The following is a 22,625-nucleotide window of genomic DNA, read 5'->3' on the forward strand; positions in this document are numbered from 1 at the left end:
CCCCTTATTTGAAAAAAAAATCTAAGCTCCAGGAAACAGCAGAAAGGATGAAGTTAAGCACGGTGTGGTGGATCATGAGACATGCTGCCTGCTGGCATTGATACCTCAGAGTTCATCTGGAAATAATGCCTTAAATCAGGGTGACAGGACAGTCCAGCCCCAGAGGAGGGGACTTAGCCAGTGAAGGGCAGGGGGTGTGAGGGAAAGAGGCAGAAAGAAGCACACAGACACCATTTATGTGAAATGATAAATTCTCAGCTTAAGAACATCAAACAAGTGCAGCTGGCTGGCAATGCCATGGCAGCTCTGGTGCTTGCTGTCTCTTGGCAATCCAGAGTTTTCAGGAGACAAATAAACATGCAGAAATACATGTGGGATGGGGAAGAGTTAAACATTGGTCTGTACCAGTCAGATGACAATGCAAACTCACACCTTCCAAATGTATTGTGTGTCAGAACGAACATAATTTCCTGCTGTTCAGAGGCAGCTTCTCTGGTTCACTGACCTTCCTTTTCTTCTCAGGTCCTATTACCTCTTCCTGGCTGAAGGCAAGGTTCAGGAGGTTTATCTGCAAGAACCATCAGAAACAGGGATCATTCTCACAGGGCGCGCTCCTGCAACATGAGTTAAAAAGTACAGCTTCCAAAAGTGTCATGTGTATGCCTGGATCCTCCTGGCTTTGCTCAGTGTGATCCTGTTCTCCAGAAAAGCAATTAGGCAAGGAATCAAAACTGGAGTGCTGGATGGAGCTGGGAATGTAACAGTTGTGCAAGCAACAGGTTCAGCTTCAGGGACAGGGAATGGATTTGGCGGCAAGGGGACAGAACCCATCTCCTCATCACTGACAGAAAATGGCAGGAGCAAGGAGATCCTTGAGGAATATAATAGCTGATAGGACATTTGTTTCTCCACTAACCTCAGATAATCATAACATATGAAAAAGAAAGGGGCACTTTTAGGTGAAATTTGTCACAGCCTTTCAGGGGAAGACACACAGTCCCTCTGTTTGTACATTAGGGAATTCAGTGTGAGTTGGTCAATCTCAGGCTTCAAAACTACCTGTGAGTCTGTGAAAAATAACTAAGCCAAGCAAACTTTTTCCCAAAAGGCTTAACTTCCCTCTAGAAAGACACAAACCTCTCCCAGAAAAACTCTGAGCCAGCGACCCAAGAGGTTAAAAAGCACAGATAAATATATGTGAGAATATAAGTGAGTCAATGGAACAGACACTTCAGACAGACCACAGGGAGATGGACAGCCAGCACGACAGCTGAAGTGTTGGCTGTGCCAGGGGACAAACTCACTTATCCTCCTTATCATGTCACATATTTGCATTTCTACAATAATAATCTGGAGCTGCTGAGAGCAATGTGTGCTGTCGCCCACCCAGAAGGGACAAAGCACAGTCTGGCAATGTGGCCTCTCTCACTGGAGCTGAGCTGAGGGGACACAGCACAGCACAGAGCTTCTCCTCCAAAACAAAGTTCACTTGAATGACAGCGAGGGAAAGGAGTGCTGAGAGAATTGCTGGAAACAGGAGTACCTCCCTCTAGTGTCACTGCAAGGCACCAAGCACCCCGGAACTGCGGCAGGGGAAGCACAAGGAGTTAACGAGGAGCTGCTCCAGAACACATCCCGGGGATGAGCACAAGGTCTCCAGATTACAAGATGTGGTCATTATAGAATTCCCCACTCACGTCACCAAGGCTGGCTTTCCATCTGACCTTGGGATGAGGCTTCGGCAATCTCTGCATAGCAATGGACTTTCTAATGTGTGAAATAGCTCTGATTAGGGATTAACAGCAAAATGCTTTGCAACAGCCTCCCTTCGCCTCTCTATCATGTTTCAATTTGTTTTTCTTCCCTCCTCTTCGTTATGAGCCATACAATGTTGCTTAATGCAAAAGCACAATTTCCTTTCCCTAAAAGCAGAGAAAACAAGAATGTGCCAAAGTGGGCTGGGCAGGTTCTCCCTCACCCTGCACAGTCAGGCTGACAGAGCTTTCCAAGGCTGCCCAAGGTGTGTTTGCTTGAGGACAGAGCCATGTGTTACAGCTCCTCGCCTGACATTCAGCTGCTCCAACTGGCATTTTTGGCAGCTATTTACTTTCCTCTCCCTAACATTGTTTTAACCCATCTGCTTCCTTCTATTTTTGAAGTGAAGGGCCCAGAGAAGGAAATGCTGCATCCAAACCTCTGCAGTGCTAACACAGCTGCAGGTTTGTACCCTGTCCTGATGGACACACAACAAAGCAGGGGCACAATTCCCAATCTCCCAGCCCCATCACCTGGATGAGGCAGCTCTCCTTCTGTTTAAACCTAGCTAGAGCTGCTGCTTTAATTTCCTCTACTGAGGAATGGATCTTGCACAGCCCAGAAAGCTCCTCAGCGAAGGTTTTACCCCTTTGCCACTCCTCCAGAATTTCCTGCATGGATGGGATACTTGTAAGGAGGAGAAATAGCCACGATGAGCAGCTGCTTGCACTCCAGCTCCCCCCAGTTCTCCTGCCCTTCACCACAAGCAGCACGAGCACCTCACAGGAACCTGAGATGAGGGGTGAAAACATGCAAGGAAGCCATGGAGAAGCACTATTCACCCATTCAATGAATCAGATGTCAACAGTGAGAGCTGTTTCACTGCAGCCAGCGTGTCCGGGCCTGTCCCTGCCCAAGCTCACGTAGGAGCTCAGAGCCAGGAACAGACCCCAAGCCCAACTTCAGCTCCCATCCTTAACCAAACACTCCAGCCTCTTCCCCAGAAATGCTGCTCTAAAGGGGATTAAGTCAGGCCCGACATGTGCTTATTTGACTTGAAGCAGAAAGTAAACCTCTTCAATGGTGTGGTGAGAAGCAGGAAATCCCTCCCATTGATTAAACATACAATCAAAGGCTCCAGAAGTTAATTAATTCTAATTTTTTTCCCACGTACTGAGATGCTTCACTTGAAGAACTGATGTCAGAGCTTGGGCTGGGAGAATGTTGCATTTCCTCATACACAACCTCAGCCCCACGGACGAGCCAGGAGCTGTAGAAGCAGGTAGGACAAGGTGCAGCCCCTTGCACCCTCACCCCAAAAAGGGACCCTGCTGGCAGGTGGGACAAGCCCAGAGCAAGCAGCAAAGGCAGCAGCAGCTCCATGACCTCCTGACTCTGAGTCCAAGGCAGAGTTCAGGGTCTGGGTCATATCATGAACACACAGTGAGTGTGAATCTCCTGTTTTACTACGTGTAAAAAAGCAATATTTTGCCGCAGGAGTTTTCCTGTAGAACTGCAGCTAACTTGTGAATCATACAAGTGTTACTAATTTCTGGCATAAAACTCACAGGACAGCTGCGAGTTGTCTGGAGAAGATATCAGGCTAAAAATAGATTAGACTTAGATTAAAGCCTTCCCAAGGCAGACTGGTGGACGAAGCAGAGCGAGCAGACCACAGCCACACTGCTATTCTTAGATAGACACAATCAGGACCCAGTTTGCAATCCCCAGTGTCCCAACATATTCCAGCCAAAAATTCCCAGCATAAATTGAAGAAAATTTACAGCTCTCCTGACATGTGTTTTGCTTCCCAGGGCATCCTATGCAGAACAGCTAAAATTGCACAAGAGCATTCGGCTGTGTCCCTCTTTGTCCCTGGGCTGCCCCATGCTGGGGTTTGGCACTTGGCACATTTTATGTCCTCAGAAGAGTTCCCTTTGTCCAGGACACGGAGGGTTTTGTTTGGTACCTTGTAACTATCCCCACAAATTCACAAGCACATGAATGTCAAAAGAAGTGCAGTTCCATCGAGCAAGCTGGAAGAATAAGGGCTGAGATACAAGACTGAGCTGCTGGAATAAGGCAGAGTGACCCTCAGGTGTCAGGACATCACAGTTTGTGTGGAGGACTCTCATCATCAGGGATGTTAATCAGAGTGACCTGAGGCATCCTGTGATTTCAGCTGCAGCTACCACTGACTCAACAGCACAGCAAACTCTTGTCACTTCCAAAAATCAACCTGGTGACTCTTCAGATTGGTCCCCTAAGACCTAATTCCTGCCTGCTCACTGACAGCTGGCTGCTCCGTGCTCTGAAGCACAGCAAAATCCCAGGGTCACAGGACACATCATGGTGTCACTGGAGGGATGAGAGGAGATGGACACAAACTGAAACCACAGAATCACAGATTCCCAGAAGGGTTTGTGTTGGAAGGGATCTTAGAGCTCATCTCATCCCACTCCCCTGTCATAAGCAGGGACACTTTCCACTAGGCCAGGTTGCTCCACAGCCCATCTAACCTGGCTTTGAGCACTTCCAGGGAAATACAAGAAATTCCATTTAAACATAAGGACAAATTTTAATTTTTTTACTGTGAGGGCAACCAAGTGGTGGTGAAAGTCAGCCAGGGAGGTTGTGGAGCCCCCTTCCTTGCAGATACTCACCACCTGAGAGGAGCAGGTCCTGAGGAACCCTCTCCCTGTGCTCTGAGCAGGTTGGCTGGCCCTGCTGACCCCGGGGGCTGTGCAGGGGTGGCTCTGTGGTTAAACCCCAGCACTGGGCTCCCATCAGTTTCCAGTGCCATGGTCACACTGACGTCAGTGGAATCCCTCCTGATTTCCATCTGTGCAGGAGGATCATGCTGGTTACTGTGAAAGCCAGCTTACACAGGTGGAACAATGAGGGACCCTCAGTGTGGTGCTGCTGGGGAAAGCTGCCATGATTTTGTGCCCAGGAAACCACACCAACACATCACTGACTATCACCAGTCCTCTTCCTTTTCCTCAGCTCTTGATAAAACCTTTGTCATTCAGTGCCATTCTTTTGTCTCACCCCCCGTTCTGCACCTCGTGTATCTTGTAGCTTTTAAAGGATTAATGAACAGATCTTTCCAGAATTCAAAAATTCCAAAATTCCAGCTTCAAAAATTTCTGTTAGAAGACAAAATTACCAATACCTCTCCTGCTAATCTCCTCCAGGGCCCTCAATCCCTTCAGTGAGGGACATTCTCATTGCTGGATCACACTCACTTCCCAGAATCCTGATTCCAACTCTGTAACTGAGGGGGAAAAGACAATGGACACTCTTTCTGCCTATGAGGCTGCTACCCAGCAGGCCCTCCTGGGATATTAGATGTGTCCAGCCTTAATTTCTGTGGGTTTTTCCAGAGGGTCTGGCTGCTAGAATGCACAGCAGGAACACATGGAGTGGCAGCCAGCACGGAAGCGCCACGTCTTCCCACAGATGTCCCTGTGGGAGCTGCCAGGGAATCTGAGGGTGCAAGGGTTAAATACTCTGGATCTGTGGGTGACAGACCTCACCTCTGCATGCAGAGATCACTAGGAAACTGTTTCCTGCACACTAGACAGGGATAACTCATGGAAGGGATGAATGGCCCCAAGATACAGCTAAGGATCTGACGTGAACTGAGAGAAGCCAGGAATTTCCTGACCTCCCTGTCTCACTCCTCCCAGCATGGCCTGAGCTCACAGGAAGGAGAGGCAAGCTCATCTCTGAATCTTTCTCTCTTCATTGCTTGGGTCTGTGTAGCTTCAGCTGGTTTGGAGGAGAAAATGTTCTGGGAACTTCTCATCAGATACACTCTCCTGATAGACAGACAGAGATAAACCTTGCTGCTTTTTTTTCTCTTCTGTGAAAGTTCAAGATAATGACATTGCCACAGAAAAATGCTTTCCTATTGCTCTGCACATGGCAGGTTTCATCCTTCAACTGCCTTCTGTCATGGCACTTCTGAACGTGGTTTGCCTGGGAAAAATCAGACAACAGAGGTCCTGATCTCCAAGCTGCTGTTCTGCAGTTGTGCTGACCTTCAGTGCCAGAAGGAAGCTGTGTACAACCCTGCAGCTCAGCAGGGCACAGGAGCTGTGGAATGGTTTGGGCTGGAAGGGATCTTAAAGCTCATCTCACTCCTCCCCCTGCCATGCGCAGGGACAATTTCCACTATCCCAGGTTTCTCCAAGCCTCAATGTCCAGCCTGGCCTTGGGCACTGCCAGGGATCCAGGGGCAGCCCCAGCTGCTCTGGGCACCCTGTGCCAGGGCCTGCCCACCCTGCCAGGGAACAATTCCCAATTCCCAATATCCCATCCAGCCCTGCCCTCTGGCACTGGGAGCCATTCCCTGTGTCCTGTCCCTCCATCCCTTGTCCCCAGTCCCTCTCCAGCTCTCCTGGAGCCCCTTTGGGCACTGGCAGGGGCTCTGAGGTCTCTGTCAGGGTAACTGGCACTGATCCCTGGCACACTGGACAGGTATTACTGCATCACCCATGAAAGTCTGTGTCCACACAGCCCCTTGGAGAAGGAGCACATGGCCAGGTAGCCAAGCCTTCTGCACAAGGAGCAGCAGCTGGAGGCCAGACAGACTGTCCTCTGAGGCCTACAGCAGCCCTGATCCACAACACTTAGGTATGAAGCTGTCCCCAGACATCTCAGCTGCAGACAGCTCCTGTCAGGAGAGCTGATCCACATGGCAGCAGCCTGCCTACAGCAGCCAGTGAGTCCCAGAGCAGAACCCCTGAGCCATCCCTGGTCCCACTGGGATGCCCACACAATGCCAAGTGTCAACACTCGTCTCCCTCATGTCCCACAGCAGTCTACAAGCACGGCCAGCCCAGCAGCAGGAGCAGGGTCTGGCAGCAGCTGATGAAGGCAGAAACTTGGGAGGCAGAGCTGCCTGGTGCTGTGCTGATCCAGCCACACCATTCCCAGCCAGGGCTCCCTGCACGGCTGCCTCATTGTGCACTGAGACTGTGCTCCAAGGACCACCCCAGAACTTCAGCCCACAGCTTCCTGATGGGAGATAAATGCCTGCAGAGGCGTTCACATGGTCAGATTTTACTCATCTTCTACTTCTGTTCCATTCCAGACTCATTCCACTGCAACATGTTTGCTTACACGAAGACAAAGCTGACCAAAATCAATTTTCAGGACAAGGACATTCAAGGATGTTCTTTACAAGAGGATAGAAGAGTTTGCTGAAGAACTCAGAAGTAATCCCAAGTTCAGTGCAGGACCCAATTCCAGCAGATTTCTATTAGTTAAACTAATGGGCAGCAACTCTCTATTTCCCCCAACTCTTCACAGCTCCCAAAATGCCAGTGGAAAGAAGGAAGATGCACAAAGATAGCACAGGAGGACAAACCCTTGGCTGATGCAATCAGAAGGCTCCTGAAGCCAGGAGAGGTGAGCTAATTTACATGCTGGTGCCTAACTCTGGATGATTAAGTGCAGAGATGCTCTGCTGGGAAAGGGCAATCTCTCATTTGATCCCAAGGCTCATCAATCATGAGATGGCAGATAAGAAGCCAGTGGAGAACATGAAAATTTTTCCCCAACCTGCAAAGCCCTCTGTCAGAGACTCTCTGTGACCACTGCTAAAGGCCAGCTCCAGCTCTCACTGGGCAGGGAGAGCTGCTTCTCTTTTGGCAGATCCACACCCTTTCACCTCTCCCATGTCAACTAGACAAAAATAAACCTTTAATACTTTCATTCCTGGTTTTCCTGAAGAGCTCTAGGTCAGCAAGATAATGACCAATAAACCCAATTCCAGTTTTTATTTTTGGTAACCAAGCAATCAGAAGGATTCACTCCAGCTGAGGAGCAGAAATGTGCTCACCCACATTTCCAAAAGCAACTTGTGACTGTGGGTAATGGTTTTGAACTCAGAACTTCTTGAATATCAAATCCTTGTGCAGACAGCAATTTTCTGTGACGCTCTAAATTGTTCTGGTGCATTTGGAAGATTTTGGCATTCCCACCCCAATCCAAGAGCTGGAAAACATTATCTGTATTGTCTGGATGGCAACAAGGTGTTCACATTCACGCCGCACCAGGTCTGCTCCTCCCCATCCCACCTACACCTGACCCTGTCAGACAGCACCTAACTCAGACTTCCACCCCAGCTTCTCCTCAATTTTTAGGACAAACTTCAGCCACCAGCTTGGCTTCCTGATTCACATGGAATACACAATGGTCATTTGTTTTAACCACTTCCTTCAGAAAAGAAGGGAAAGTCTCTCTCATATGGAAAAAAGTGTCAAATTTTTATTAGTGCAGGCTTTACAGTGATGATTCCAACTACTGGCTTGACTTTGTTTTTCCCCAAACGGGGTGAAATATTAGCCAGTTTCTAAGCTAGGAGGTTTTAAAAATAGCATCAAAGAATACATTAAGAAAAGAATCTCCCAGGGCTTGGGATTTTTTTTAAAAGTCTTTGGAAGCACATGATGGATAAAGTGATTCTTCCATTTTTCAGCAACTAATGCTGTTTCCACCACCTTCAGACACTCTCACTCCTGCTACCGAATTCTAATGAAATGCACATGCTGAGAGAGGTGTCTGGTGCTGTGCTGGCCATGGTGACAGCCCCAAAAGAAGGTCAGAGCATGAATCAGTGGGGCAACCATGAGGCGCAAACAAAAAAGGCTCCTGTTTTCACAGACGACAGAATAAACAATGATCAGAAGGAAAGCGGAGGATGTGACACGAAAAAAAAAATGTGGTTAAAGTTTGAAAAATACCAGCCTAGGCACACAAGTTCACTTCTAAGATCCAGAGTCAAGGCAAATACCTCGCAGATGCCTTTAGAATGACAGGGTGAGCAGCAGTCTGCAGTTGCTGTCTGGGTTAGATTCTTTTCAACAGAGGCGGGGAAAATTTTAGTAGCAATTTCCTACTCTCGTTAACTTATCCTGTAAAGAGCAGTTTCTGACCATTCAAGCTCACATGATTCCCAGCTAATTTGAATGGGAGGAGGATCAAGTGGCAAGTCTGGTGGTATTCAGAGATTTGCCATGTCACTGAACAAACCTCTGCATGTGAATTTGGGTTCAGATGGTGACTCAGGGTTTGGCTGGCCAGCCTTCAGGGTGGGATTAATTTTTTACTTATCTGAAACAGCCTACCTGGTCTATCCTAATTCTTTGAGCTGCCCCAACAACCATAAAAAAGAGATCAGTACCTCCAGGGGATAATCCTTTGTAGCCCAGAGGGGTAACCAAAAAGGGATAGGAATCATTAGGTACCTGTGACTCACATGTAAAGAAAGTCTGGAAGCAAGAGGGGAGAGGTGAAGACCATATTAGGCAAAAAATACACCCTTCAAACCTAAAATAGGTTAGTGATTTCAGACTCTTAATCTAAAACCACCCACAGGTAAACAAGCCTGGCTGGGACAGAGATTGGCTCTGTGTGTGTTACTCAGAGGTACCAACTCCAGAGAACAGAATTAAATTCTGGTACTGGGCAGAGGAAATAAACTGATCATGGAAAGTTTCTTCCTAAATGCTTCCTGTTTATGTTTACATCCCTCTGCTACTCTGTAGCCTCTGTGTATTGTTACCCTGCACAGTTAGTGAATTTTGTGTCATCTTTGATGATGCAATGATCCATGGCAGTGTATTCCCCTGTGCCTGGAGTATCTCAGAGCCACTAAAGCTTCCTCACCTCCTGACAAGCCCTTGAGCAAGGCATCCTGTCTGTCTCCTCCTTGATTCCTCTCTTCTTGCTACCTGCAACCCAAACAGCAAAGCAAAATTAGCTGCAAAGTGCTTAATTAAAAAAAAAAAAATCTGGAAGCCTGACTAAAGCACTGAGGCAGAAATCCCATGAAATTGTGTAAGCTTTGCTCTCAGACACTGCCAGCAGTGGCAGTTTATTCCTAGAAAGAGAAATTTCAGCATGAAGTGTCATCTGAACACCAGCTACTGCTCTATCAATTAAAATCTCCCTTTTAACCTTGATCTAAGAAAACAAAACTTATGTCTAGACATGCCCTAAGTGTGAGGGGTGGGGGAAAGGAGGGGAGATCTCTCCTGGTTAATATTTATTAACCTTTCAGACAGTTTCAATAAAATTTGAGGGGGTGTCCAAAGTGCCTCAGTGGCATGAGATGAGGCAACTGTTTAGAGAAGGAGGATCCTGTAAAAATCCCCAGAGCAACAAAAATGGCAGGATGAGTTAATTCCTTATTAGTCATCAGGGAATCTGCAGGAAGAAGACCTGCAAAGGTGATTTCACAGGCAGGGGAGCTGCTTTATCCTACTGCCTGGCAATCCCAGGAATGCTATTTACCATTTTGTCACTAGATGGTATTGTTCCACAGGCTATATCCCAGCCTCGAAGGTCAAACAGCATGGTATAGCACAGGCTGGGTTGATTAAAGGCACAGAAAAGGCTTTTTTCTCATGTATTTTAATGTATCTTTTCCCACATGGAAGTTATTAGCAAAAGTCAAACTGGAACAGCTAAAGGAAAAGAGCTTTGTTGAACATGGAGATAATGTAACTCAGTTTTGATGATCTGTGCATTTCCTCCATATCTCAAAAAAACTGCTGAGATAAAGAGGTACAAAGATACTGATACAAAATCAAATGTTTCTGTTAACAAACCAAGCATAATCAACCAGCCCTTTGTTACAGTTCAGTCTGACCCGACACAAACAGCCTGACAAACTTTGCTCATCCAAAACTTAAACCACAGAATTATGGGATGGGTTGGATGGGAAGGGACCTTAAAACCAATCCAGTGCCACCCCTGCCATGGCAGGGACACCTCCCACTGTCCCAGGCTGCTCCAGCCCCAATGTCCAGCCTGGCCTTGGGCACTGCCAGGGATCCAGGGGCAGCCACAGCTGCTCTGGGCACCCTGTGCCAGGGCCTGCCCACCCTGCCAGGGAACAATTTTTTTCTCTACTATCTCAAATAACCTACTGTTATTAACTGCACTGAAAGACCTAACCCAGGACATTGTGTGGAACACATTATGCTGGGATATAATCAGGAGCAGAAGCTCCTTCAGTTTTGAAACTGGGCATTTACCTTTCTCTTCAAGGCATAAAGAAGATGCTTCTGTTTTTCTACCTGGGTGGGTGTCACTTATGTCCCCTTCGTGCTCATTTGAATCTGCTCTGACAGGGCAAGGGTGATTCTGTAAAACAAATGATGTTTTGTCTTAATAATATAACCTAAAAAATACAGCCAGGTGCTAAATCCATAAGGAAATGTTTATTTTAAGGAGGTTTTTCCTAGATAAATTTTATTCTTCTGGTGAGAATCAGATAGAGCTATTTCTGTACCTCTGTGCTCTCCTCCTCCTCCTCATCTTCCTCACAGTCCAGCCCTTGGTGCGAGATCTCAGTAGGGCCATTCTTCTGGATCAGGTTGCTGTCAGCCTTCTTCACCCTCTTCTTCTCAGTTGTCACTCTGATTTTCATGAGGTGGAAATCAGTGGAGACTGAGCCCACTTTCAGGTTGATGGGATCCCCAGCAAACAAGAGGTCCCCAGGGCTGCCATCTTCCTTGAAGCCAGGGGGCTGGTAATCCTTGGGAGTGACTGCACAGGGAGAGGGAACCCCATGAGGTCAGGGACACTGAGTTCCATCTCTCCTCAGTCTGATTTAGAAAGAGCAGTTATGAACCAGCTTCGAGTACCATCAACTACTAAAAATATTCCAGGTTTTTTGGGTCTTTTTAGGAGGAATGGACAGAATATAAAGAATAAAATGCGCTGAGCAAATGTTATCAGGGAGCTCAAAGAAAAAATTACTTTAGGATGCTGAGATACCATTAAAGTGCTGGAGCAAAACCTGACATTGCTTGTTCCTTAAGGAAACAAACTCAAAAAACCCCAAAACCCCAAAAAAACCAAAACTAAAAACTCAAAACAACCAGGGAAGAAGGATTTTTCCCTTTTCACACCACATAGCTGTACTTCTTATATGGATTTCAAACCTCTCCTAAAAACATCTGCCACCCCTGTGCATCACAAAGATTTACTGTGTTACACCATTTTTCAGTGCTGTCAGCCAACAGCTTCTCCCATCTCACCTTTTCTATGCTTTATTTCTAAGGGCTCACACTTATACTGATGGAACTCCCACAGGGCACACCCTGCTCTCCACCTACCATGGTTGTAGTAGAGGAGCTTCATGCTCAGGGTGATGTCATTGGGCAGTGGCCCCAGGTCCTGCATGAGCAGGTACAGGGTCCTGAGCAGGAGCCTGCTGGCATGTTTGACATCCTTGCTGCACAGCCCGGCCACAAACTCCCTGTGGTTGCTGCCATGGAAGAAGAAGAATGGATTTGTTGTCCTCAGTCATGAATATTCACCACCCAATTACACACACAGAGCACCCAGTGACTTGTCTGAAACCACCAGTGACCAAGCTACAATGTCTTTATGTGATTTCCAGATAAACAGGGAAGTGAAGCAGGCTCCAGGGATGGGGTGGCATCTGCAGAACACCCGCTCCAAACTCAGAGGCCTGGCATTTCCACTTGAACAGACTTCGGAGCTGGGGCAGCCATTATACAAATGCCATGACTCACTTGTTTGAACGTGATTAAATTGGATCAAAGGACCATAAAACAAGTGCCTTTCACCTAAGCAATTTCAGGAATGAGAGGAATGAGTTGAGGATCCCATCTAAAGCTGATTCATCACAGGGGGCTATTTTCAAGTCCATTCTGCAGTTTTTGAAGAGAAGTGAATTGCATGTTCTCACTCAATTCCGTGTAAGAAAAAGCAGCTCAGAGGCACATTTTTCAGCAGTGACAAAGGGGCATTCCTCTCACCTCCTTCACCCATCCAAATGTCAGCTGGCTGCTCCAAGCCAGCAGTCCAGACAGAGACCCATGGGTGACATGAGTGGGATGAATGGCACTCCAGAGGAGTTTGTTTCTCTTTGATTAAAACTGAGGTAGATGAGATGAGCAACTCAGAGCAGCCAGCCAACTTCAGATGAATCACTGTGTGACTAAGGGACCTGAACTTCCTAACTTTCAATGAGAAGGGGTCATAGAGATGTGTAGCTCCTTCATTACGTCTTTGGAAGACCCCTGACACCATGTGTAGGCTGGAGGGTGCCCAACACAATCACCCCAAATTGCATCAAAAGCAGTAAAAAAGTAACCCAAGAATATCCCAGAGCAAAGCTGACTGACTGACCCTCAAAAAGGAACAAATTAAGATCAATTCCCCCTCCCAGCTGAACTTTTTTGGGTCATGAAAATGGGGTGCCTGTGGAACAGCTTGACTCCCCAAGGTATGGAATCACAGCATCATTTAGGTTGGAAAAGACCTCTAAGATCATGAAATCCAAACTCTGTGGTATTAGATGTGCACTGTGGTCCTTGATTAAATCCTGCATGTTCAGAAATGTACAGTGAGAGGAAAATGCAGGCAGTGCCTAAGGTGGAATATCCATCACCATTACAAACTGTGGTATTAGCAGATCAGAAATGGCAAAAGGAAAGTTCATAAGAAAAAAATAAATGAGATGTCCATAGGAATTAACAGCATTAACAGGTCAAGCACTGCTTCAATATGGGAATAACACTGAGAATTTGATGCAGGAGGGAGTAAAAAAGCAGCAGACAAGGAACAGAACCTTGGAAGGAGTGGGATTTGTGGCAAGGAAGTCCCCCAAAATCCATTTAGAATAAGGCAAGGACCATTTAGGAGAAAGTTTCTCCTTACCCCTTGGATGTGGTGCTGCAGCCTCACAAAACCTCTCTCCCAGAGTGATTAACTCCGAGTTTGCACAGCACAGCTGCTGCAGGTGTAAAAGGCAGCATTATCAGCTGAAGGAGCTGATAGCAAAGATGACACAATTCCCTGTCTGTGCCAGAACTCTGGGTTATTAGAGACTGCAGGGACACGCATGAGCCTGCCACAGCACTGCCAATCCCCACGGAACAGAGCCCAGGAATCCAGTGCCACAGGCTCTGGAGCCTCAGAGCACATTCAAGCAAGACAGGAAGATGGCTTGGCCTCTCCCTGGATGACACAAAGGACACCCAAGCTCCATGTGGGGACTGTGCTTATTTCTAGGAATTAATGAGTAAGGCTGATTAAAACCCCAAAGTATTCAAGGACTATCTATTATCCTTCAAATCCCAGACCTCCTCTTCCCCTCAGTGTGAGGACACTGGACAGCAGAAATGGAGGGCACAGCCAAAAAGTCATTCCAGAGATAATTCAGATTTGCCCAAAAGAAAATAATTTTGCCTTATGGTTAAAGATTATTTGGATGTGTTTAGAGAAAGAGCAGCTAAGAGCACACTCCAGGAGTGCTGGGGAGGAGCTCCCTGAGGAGCACACAAGACAGCAGAGCTCTCTTGCTGTCCAGGCAGGTTCCAAGATCCATCTTTCACCAGTGCCAGCTGCAGAACAAAGTAAAAACAGGTTAATTAATTTTCTTTGCTTTGGTTATAGCAAATGGCCTTTGATAGCATTTATTTGAAGCTCCACAGGATTATGGCCTACTAAACACAGCTTTAAATACTTAACAGAGAGTGCCAAAAAGAGGCAAAAAGCTGCTACTTCCTGCCACATATTCTGCACCATCAGCTCAGGCCTCCTAAGTGAAAGTTCTCTCAGGTCACCCATGCAGGGCTGCTCAAGCAGAACACACGTATGCAAATGCTCAAGGGGAAAAATCCAGGGCACAGGACCATGGTGAAAGGGCTCAGACTGAGCAAGTTTCATCTGAAAGCACGAGGCTGCCTGGTGGAAGTGCAAGAACACTTGTTGTTAGCTGAGACAGCAGCAAGCTCAACAGCTGGGCTGGTTTCTGCATGGCCTCCCTGATGAGGCACCACTTCTGTCAAATGTCCGTGGCTCAGGTGTGCTCTGAGGGTTCCTGGTGCTATCAAAGAGCATTTCAGCTCATCCTCCCAGCAGTTCATACCCTGCAAGGTGAATGTCCTCAACTCTGATGGTATTTACAGCTGCTTAATGGCTTGGACCTGCTCAAACCACAAAATCACAGGATGGTTTGGGTTGGAATGACTTTAAAGCTCATGTTGCTCCCCACCCTGCCATCTGCACAGACACCCTCCACTAAACCATGCTCCTCCATCCAACCTTGCTTTGGACACTTTCAGGGATGGGGAGTCCACAACTTCTCTGGGCAATCATGAAGTGCAGCTTCTTAATGCTTCAATACACAGTGTTTAGTGTAACCCTGAGAAATGAACCCAAATCCTTACCTGCTGATGTCCATCTGGGGCACCTTGTTTTTGTACTTGAATTTGAATTGATACATTTCAGTGACTGTCTAGAGATGTAACAAGGGAGAGAAGCAGAAATGGATCACTTTGAGAAACAAGATGTGTCCTGAGCTTGGAGAGTCCTTTCACACTCTCTGCCAGAGCACAGAATTAATCTAGTGACATGCTGATAATTTTAACTCTATTATTGCTGGCACAAGCTTTGGTAAATTCTCTTAACAGCTACATCTTACCTAGCACTGAAAAAATCACAACAAAATTACAAACTTCCTGCCTCCTCCTTCCACTTCCTCTCTGGGCCTGGCTCTCCTCCTTCAGTCTCCAGCAAGGCTCCAGGGCTGGCCAATCCCCCAGTATCCCTTGCTAAAGGAAAACTGGGAGGCTGCACAGGTGACCAGTGCCACAGGGAAGCCTGGCCCTGTGCTCTGAATGGGGACAAGGGCCTGGAGGACTCTTCCCACATGGAAATCCAAACAATATTGCATGGGAAACAGCTGAACTTCACTGGTCTCGGGCTCTTTTTGAGGTAGACAAAAATAGTGGGTGATTTTCCATTTAAAAGAATTAAAGAATAAAACAATTAGGAAGAACAGACAGCTTCCCCCCTAGAGAAAGGGTCTATTGTACACCAATTCCATGCCTATAATTCACTTTTTCCGGAGACAATGAGGTCGATTAGCAGGAGCTCAGCTGAGGTCTTAACGCGGAGCTTTCCTTGCAAATGCAGCCTTGGCATGGCTCTGCTCCTGCTCTGTCCCCAGACTCTGAGGTGCCACACAGCAGAACAGGAACCAGGTTCAGATGCAAAGGCTCTGAAGCTGTTCCCTGATCCCCAGTGTGGATGCAGACCCTCACTCCTGGACCACACCCCCAGGTGAAACCAAACAGAAACACAACAGGGAACACTGAGAGGCTGAGGACAGGCACTACCCAACACCCATCCAGGTCTGAAGGGATTCCTGCCTTCTGTCCTACACCTCTCTGCATGACAAACCAGCTCTTTTCACCAGGGCTGTTAAAAAGGTGGTTTGCAAATGAGGAATGTTGAATTTCCCATTTTTTTCTCTTTGGGAAAAGAAAACAAAACGGTGACCGTGCCCATTAGTTGCCTGCTAACATCCCTGCCTGAGGCCCTGGTGGGCCCTCAGCCGGGTGTTTGATCACAGTGCAGCTCACTGAGCTGGCACTCCCGAGTGAGGCACAGGGACAGAAATGGGGTCACCAAGGAGCTCTGTCAGGGTAGGACTTAAGCCTCCACTCCACTCTGAATACAAATGTACTCACCCATGTCTTCAGCTGCCTCAAAGATTAATTAAGACTCTTTCTTACCTCGGGGTTGGTGTAAATCTGTTACAAGAAAGCACAGTGAGGACATTCTCCCTGGGACGACTTGAACCAGTGACTAACAAGGATTTTTCAGTTTACAGCAGAGACTGTGCTATCTTTAGTGTGGGATCAGAGAAAGGAATGGCTGAGAAAGAGCCTTCCTCTATCTGCAGTCAATACCACTTCACAGACAGGTGAGGACACTCATGTGTGCAATACTGGAGGAATGAGGTTCATTCCCATTGCAGCCCTCACAGGCAGCTATTGATGCCTGGGATTTCACTGCTCAGAGGATGCACAGGGTGGATGGTGAGCAAAGCTCCTGGTGCTTTGCAGGGGGCTGGGGCCAACAGTGAGAACCACCAGTGTGTGGTTTCTCCAGGATCAGATTGATAAGGAGGACCCCTCTGCCATGTGCTCTCCATTTTGGAGAAATGGAAAAACGGAAAATGGAAATGGAAATGGAGAAGCACATGGCAGCTTCCATGATAGGAATCCCTCTCAGAGTTTAAGGAGACAAATAAGGCACAGTCAGAAGTCTGACATGCTGAGAAAAACATTTCCATGCAGCCTTGAACTCTACATTTACTGTATCTAAGAAAGGTCACAGCTCTATTAAAAATCACACACATTTTGGCTTCTTCTTAAAAAAGGCACAAATGGGTTGACACAACCTTGACTCTGTATCTCTTTCAAGCAGGGGAGGGGAGAGAAAACCACTTTGTATTCATTTACTTACTGCAAGGACAGCCACGTGTAGCTGAGGAGAGAAAACCAAAACAAAACACAGAATCAACATCTAACCTTAGCGGGCAAGGAAAAGCAAGTCCTATCAAACCCCGACTGCCTACACAGGGAGAAGGAATAGATACACTCAACAAACCAGGAGTTAAAACCCTTTGTGCAGATTCTTCCCAGCACAGCATCAGCAACACCTAGTGGCCAGTTTGCCTGGCTTGACACAGTTTCCCAAAAAACAGCTCCGTGCTCAGTAATCCCCCCTGGGACTCCTTTCAAACAAATCCCCAAATACTGCTTTAAAACTCTTCACAAGAGCACCCATCTCTACTCAAGGTTAATATTTGCTTTCTGCTAGGAAATACCCAAAGGTATTTAATTTATGCTCTATCAAGGAATTGCACATGGGACTGCCCTTAAAAACAATCTTATAACATGCATTAAATCCCTCAGTTTTTCCTTAATCCTTGTCAAACAATTAATTTATGTCTCTCATGAATAACAAAGGGCTAAATACCTCCTAGAGCTGTCAGCAAGCACTAAACTGTGTTCACAACACTGTTAACTGTGCACACTGACAGCTGTACTGATGTCTGAGGAACACTCAGATCATCAGTGCCAGAACAACCAGTGCTCCACCTGGTCTGGAGGAGCTGGGCTGGTGAACAGTGCAGACACAGAGCACAGCAACTGTGCTTTTGCCTGTGCAGGGCAGTTTTTATGTGAAAATCAGCAAGGAATATAAGCACTTGCTAGTTGGTTTTGTCCTGGAAGCAGTTACATAGTTTATTTGGTGAATTAAGGGAAAAAAAGGGATAAATTCTGAGCCTGAGAGAAAAGCCAGGAGGGTTAGAGAACATGAGATGAAGGGGAAAGATTAGGGAAAGGGAGATGAAGGACAGCAGAAGCACAGAACCTCTCTCAAGAAAACAAAACCAGGAAGGAGATCCAGATCTCATCTCTGCCTGGCAGGATCTCTATCAGATGTAAGAGAACACAAATGTAGAGCACACAATTAAGGAAAATCCATTACAGGCTGCAAATTAGTTCCCACACCATGGAGAGCCAGGAGAGCCCAGAGAAAGTGGGCAGGATTTGAGCTCAAGGCATAAAATCCCAAATCTCATAGTCAGGGCAGGGTCTTTCCCCTGTCCCACAGCTGTAAAGGTTGTTGGGTGCATCAAAAATCCCAACATAAATACAGCAGGAATGGAAGGAAAGTTTTGTCCTTACTTTATGAAGAAATAGGACACTCTAATAAAAAGTGAAAAAACCACTTACATACTGCTTCTCCAAAGCATCAAAACAACCTTGAATCCTGCCAGGGAAAAAACCCAAAAACATGTTAATACTAACCAGCAATATTTATCTCCTGATCTGTAAACATACTCATTAGATGTGGGTTAAAGGGCATTTTTTTCTGGAATTAGGTCAACACAACCAACAACATTTGGGACTTGTGATGTCCTTTTCAGGTCAGTCCCAAAGGCAGCATTTTCCTTTCTGCATCTGTGTGCTGTTTACACTTCTGGGGCATTTTCCTGTCAGCCCAGAGCCTGCTTGAATCCTGACAAAGACAAGGATTGGAGGCCAAAGGCTGGCTCTGAGTGTGTCCCTGCTCAGCGCTCTGTTCCAGCTCCCCAGCCAGAGCTTTGATGGCTCTTTTCCCATCAGCCTTGTACAGAGCTCGGCTCAATCTGAACATGTCTGGTCTTGTAAATCTTTGTTATCTGATGCAGAGTTTACAGCAATGGATTTTCTCAAAGTAGTAAATATTATTTGAAGCATCGATGGCCAGATATTTACTCTTGGAGTCAAAGGATGTGCAGCAAGGTATCTCCCTAGCACATCAGGGACAGTTTTTCTGCTTGTTGGGAACGTGCCAACTGTGAAATACATCCTGAAGAAAACTGTGGGGTTCTTAGAGAGGGAGACAAAATATTGTACATACTGAAAAACAAGTGCAAGAATCCCTATCAAAGTGAAACTAGAAAAAATTCAACCCAACAGAAAGGATCTCATGACAGTCTTTACCCTCTCTCTGCACCTCTGCTGCCACATGTGCTCTGGGGCCTGACCATGACCTCACTGCAGCCAACACTTGCACAGCCCTTGAACTCACATGATCTCAGTCACTAATTCTGTCCTGCTTACACAGGGGCCAAGCACCCCCAGCTGCAGTGGGAGCTCCCCTGGCACCAGGGCACGATGTTTTCCAGTTCAGGAAGAAGAAGAATGCAGGGGCAGATGTCTCCTACTCAGCACAATCTTGTCTTGGTTTCGCTGTTACTCACTTACCATTTGACTATCTGCAATGATCCCAGACAGCTTTTATCTTCTCGCAGAATTTTTAGACAGAGGTCTGCAAAACCAGATTTAGCACAGAGTTACAATCCTTATCACAGTTCTTGGGCAAACACTGAAACTAAGCCAGTCCATCCTCCCTTTTTTGGATAAAAGCTTTATCTGAAGGTCCTTCCTGAGCGGAAATGTTGGGTTTCCACCAAGTCTCAGGTGGGCTGACACAAGATTATTGCTGGGTTTGCAAATGTCAGAGCTTTCCTCAGAAGCCCTGGGCTCTCCCAGAAGAAGGGATGGAGTTACAGCTTTATTACACCAGCAGCTTCATCCTCTCCTCCCTCCTCTTCTCCACTCCATCCTTGACCATTCCCTAACACCTTCCCTTCTGCATTCAGACTTCACCAACATCCATGTGAAGCGATGCCCCAAGGACTGTGCTCACAATAAACTTTCTGTGAAGCTTTTCCACACAGCTACCTGTGCTTCCAGGCACTCAGAATGGCAAAAGGCATTCTGTCCTGCAGGTGAAAAGGGGCATTAATAACACCTTAGGATTCAACCAAGGGGCCCTTGAAGATGTGAGCAGGCCAGATGTTAAATAACACCCCTCATCAAAGAGGCATAGACAGACCTGACATTTGACCAGTGGCTTTTCAGGGTTAGGGGATCAAGAACCAATTTGGGATTTCTGTGCCCTCAACCCAATCTACAAAGTACACGTGAACATGTTTCAGGGCAGCTAATGCCATAAGGGACAACACAGAAATGGACTGGAATGCAGGGGGACATTTCACACCTTGAATTACCATAAAGATGTTCATGAATCAAAGCATCACTAATTCCTGGAATCGTGTGGACAAAAGTTTGGTTCTCAAAGTTCTTTTTTATCCTTAAAATGTTCTGATTTCCCAAAGCACATATGAGATAGTTTTCATAGAAATAAACCCCAAATCCCAACAATGAAACAGTTTTACACTGAAGGAGGGATGATTTAGATTAGATCTAAGTCAGGTTTTTATAATGAGGGTGGTAAAACACTGGCACAGGTTGCCCACAGAGAAGGTGGGTGCTCCATTCCTGGAAATATTCAAGGTCAGGTTGGATGGGGCTTGGAACAACCTGTTCTATGGAAGGTGTCCCTGCCCATGGCAGAGGGTTGGACTTGATGGTCTTTAAAAGGTCCCATCCAACCCAAACCATCCCACAATTCTATGAAAATGAGCAAATCTAATTTCAGCCTCCCAATGAAAACTAAAAATGTGAACCTCATGGGTTCAAAGATCCAAAAGAAAATGCAACATTCCAATAAGAGTAAATTTTTAAAACTTTCTGTGTTTTAAGTCACTCTGCTGGCTCAGAAGCCTGATTCACGGGACTGGCAATGCCAAGAAATGACCCTAGAGGAACACCAACAGAGAAGCCAGAAGCTCAAGACTGTCTTCCACGCTCTCTGTCAGAAATTCTGTCTGCACCCAGACTGGAGAAGATTTGAGAATCTGCAGCCAAATCCCCACCCAAAGTGAAGTCACCCATGTGTGCAGCCAGAAGATAAGGCAGATCATAGATAAAAGGCAGTGAGTAGAAGGAAGCCCTCAGCACAACGTGCAGGTGTTACCATCCAGATAGCGAGTGCCGTAGGAGCTCTCAGGGAACAGCCCCCTCATGTAGGTAATGCAGGACACAGAGATGGCCAGCAGCCTTTTCACCAGCACCAGGGACTGCTGCTCTGTGCTGATGCTCTCAGGGAACAGCACTGCCTCCTGCAAAAGCAAGGCCAGAAATAGCACCTTCTTAAGTGCAACACAGATTATATTTAGAAACAAGTCTCAGCAGGTGGGAAGAGGGTAGCTTGGAAATATAACATGAAGTTTTAAGGTTTCTCTGGTGTTTAAGCTAGGCAGGGAAGACTCGTGTGTGTGAGGTGGGTGGATTAAATGATTTAAGGGCAGAGATCAATAGATCTGACATCATTACCCAGATGCAGAGTGCACTGGTTGGATGTACTCTCCCCTTTATCACATTCCCACCCCCTCCACTGCACCAATGCTGGCCCCTAACAGACAGCCACCCCTCAAAAAGGTGTGCAGTTTTAACTGGGGAGTCACACAAGCCCGAAGGTTGCTGTGCCAAAGGCTGCTGGTTTGAGCTCTGACAGCAGCCTGAGTTGCCAACAGAGTGATTTTAACTCCAAGCTGTAAAACAGCACCTGGAGCTACAGTAAATACACACTGCATGATGCCAACAGGAACAATGCAGGGGACACTGCACTAAATTTAGTTCTTCTGTTACTTTATTGCTGTTCTGCCTGCTAATAAAGCTCTGTGCACACCTAATGAGCCTACATTTATTGAGTCAAATCATGTCAGAGCCCCACTCTGCCTCTCACTGAATTGGAATGAATCCAACTAAAAGCAGTGCAGACAACACAAAGGTTTCCTGCCTCTGCAGGTCCCAAACTGAGAGCTAAGACTGTCTGCACCACCATATTTTCATTTTTTACCTTAGAGGGCTTCTTCTTTTGCTTGACTAGCTGCTGAGCAGCCATCCTGTGTTTCAAAGACCTGCCTTCCACTTGTGACTAAACCCTGAAAAATAAAGAAGGCATGAGACAGGTAGAGAGCACAGTTACTGCTATTTCTCGTCTATATTAAAGTAAGAATGAAATTCCTCAGAGTTTGAAGGCTAATTGCCAAAAAGGACAGGTAAAGCAAAGCAAACCAAGGGTACACCATGGCACTGAGCCTGCAGAGTGTGAAAACTCCTGCTCACTGGTAAACAATCAATAGTATTTGAAATTCAGGGCCACAAGTGCACCTGGTGTCAGTCGGTGCCACTTCAGAATGCATTTCTCATATTCCAAACCACAAATGTTAATTCCTACAACCATTAGAAAGTGTGAAGGGGAAATGTGAAAGAACTGGAGGTCTGCCAATAGCAGTTAATAACTTAGCAAGGGTAAGCAGGAAACGTGCTAACATCGGTCTTGGCCAGAATAAGGGAATGATTCTTCAGGGACACCTTGAAAGGTAAAAAAAAAAAGAAAGAAAAAAGGGAGAGTCCCAATTGTTTCAGTTAGACAAGCCTGGATTGAAGAGGAAAATACTCATTTTACCAGAATGGAGAGCTGATTGGTACAGGCAATAACACTGGATATCCCATGTTTCTCACTTGAGTGAGGTGCTTGATTTAGCACCATCTGACAATCCTGATTAAAAACTTCCATTAGCTGGAATTAACAAGCCCTGCGTTAACTGGTTT

The 22,625-nt window shown here is 46.5% G+C and overlaps 1 protein-coding gene across 1 annotated transcript; it reads right to left on the reverse strand.

Moving 5' to 3' along the window:
* Positions 1-451: 451 nt before the first annotated feature.
* HORMAD2 (HORMA domain containing 2) lies at positions 452-21,912 on the reverse strand. The gene is made up of 12 exons (XM_054289019.1): positions 21,868-21,912; positions 20,983-21,127; positions 19,365-19,428; positions 18,348-18,384; positions 17,068-17,088; positions 16,332-16,349; positions 14,982-15,049; positions 11,895-12,046; positions 11,066-11,322; positions 10,809-10,917; positions 9,436-9,500; positions 452-568 (listed from the first exon to the last, which is right to left on the reverse strand). Exons 1-12 carry the CDS (start codon positions 21,910-21,912, stop codon positions 452-454), a joined length of 1,098 nt encoding a protein of 365 aa, XP_054144994.1.
* Positions 21,913-22,625: the final 713 nt, after the last annotated feature.

This window comes from Melozone crissalis, unplaced genomic scaffold, assembly GCF_028551555.1.
Source record: "Melozone crissalis strain CALT ecotype California unplaced genomic scaffold, PUWL_Pcris_2 ptg000063l_1, whole genome shotgun sequence".
Lineage (NCBI taxonomy): Eukaryota > Metazoa > Chordata > Aves > Passeriformes > Passerellidae > Melozone > Melozone crissalis.

Coding starts and splice junctions, on each gene's coding strand:
- HORMAD2 (XM_054289019.1), bottom strand. CDS start 21,912: ATGGCTGCTCAGCAGCTAGTCAAGCAAAAGAAGAAGCCCTCTAAG. Junction 19,429..20,982: donor CGGCACTCGCTATCTGGATG/GTAACACCTGCA, acceptor CTGGTTTTGCAG/ACCTCTGTCTAAAAATTCTG. Junction 569..9,435: donor GCTCAAGGGCTTGTCAGGAG/GTGAGGAAGCTT, acceptor TGGTTCTTGCAG/ATAAACCTCCTGAACCTTGC.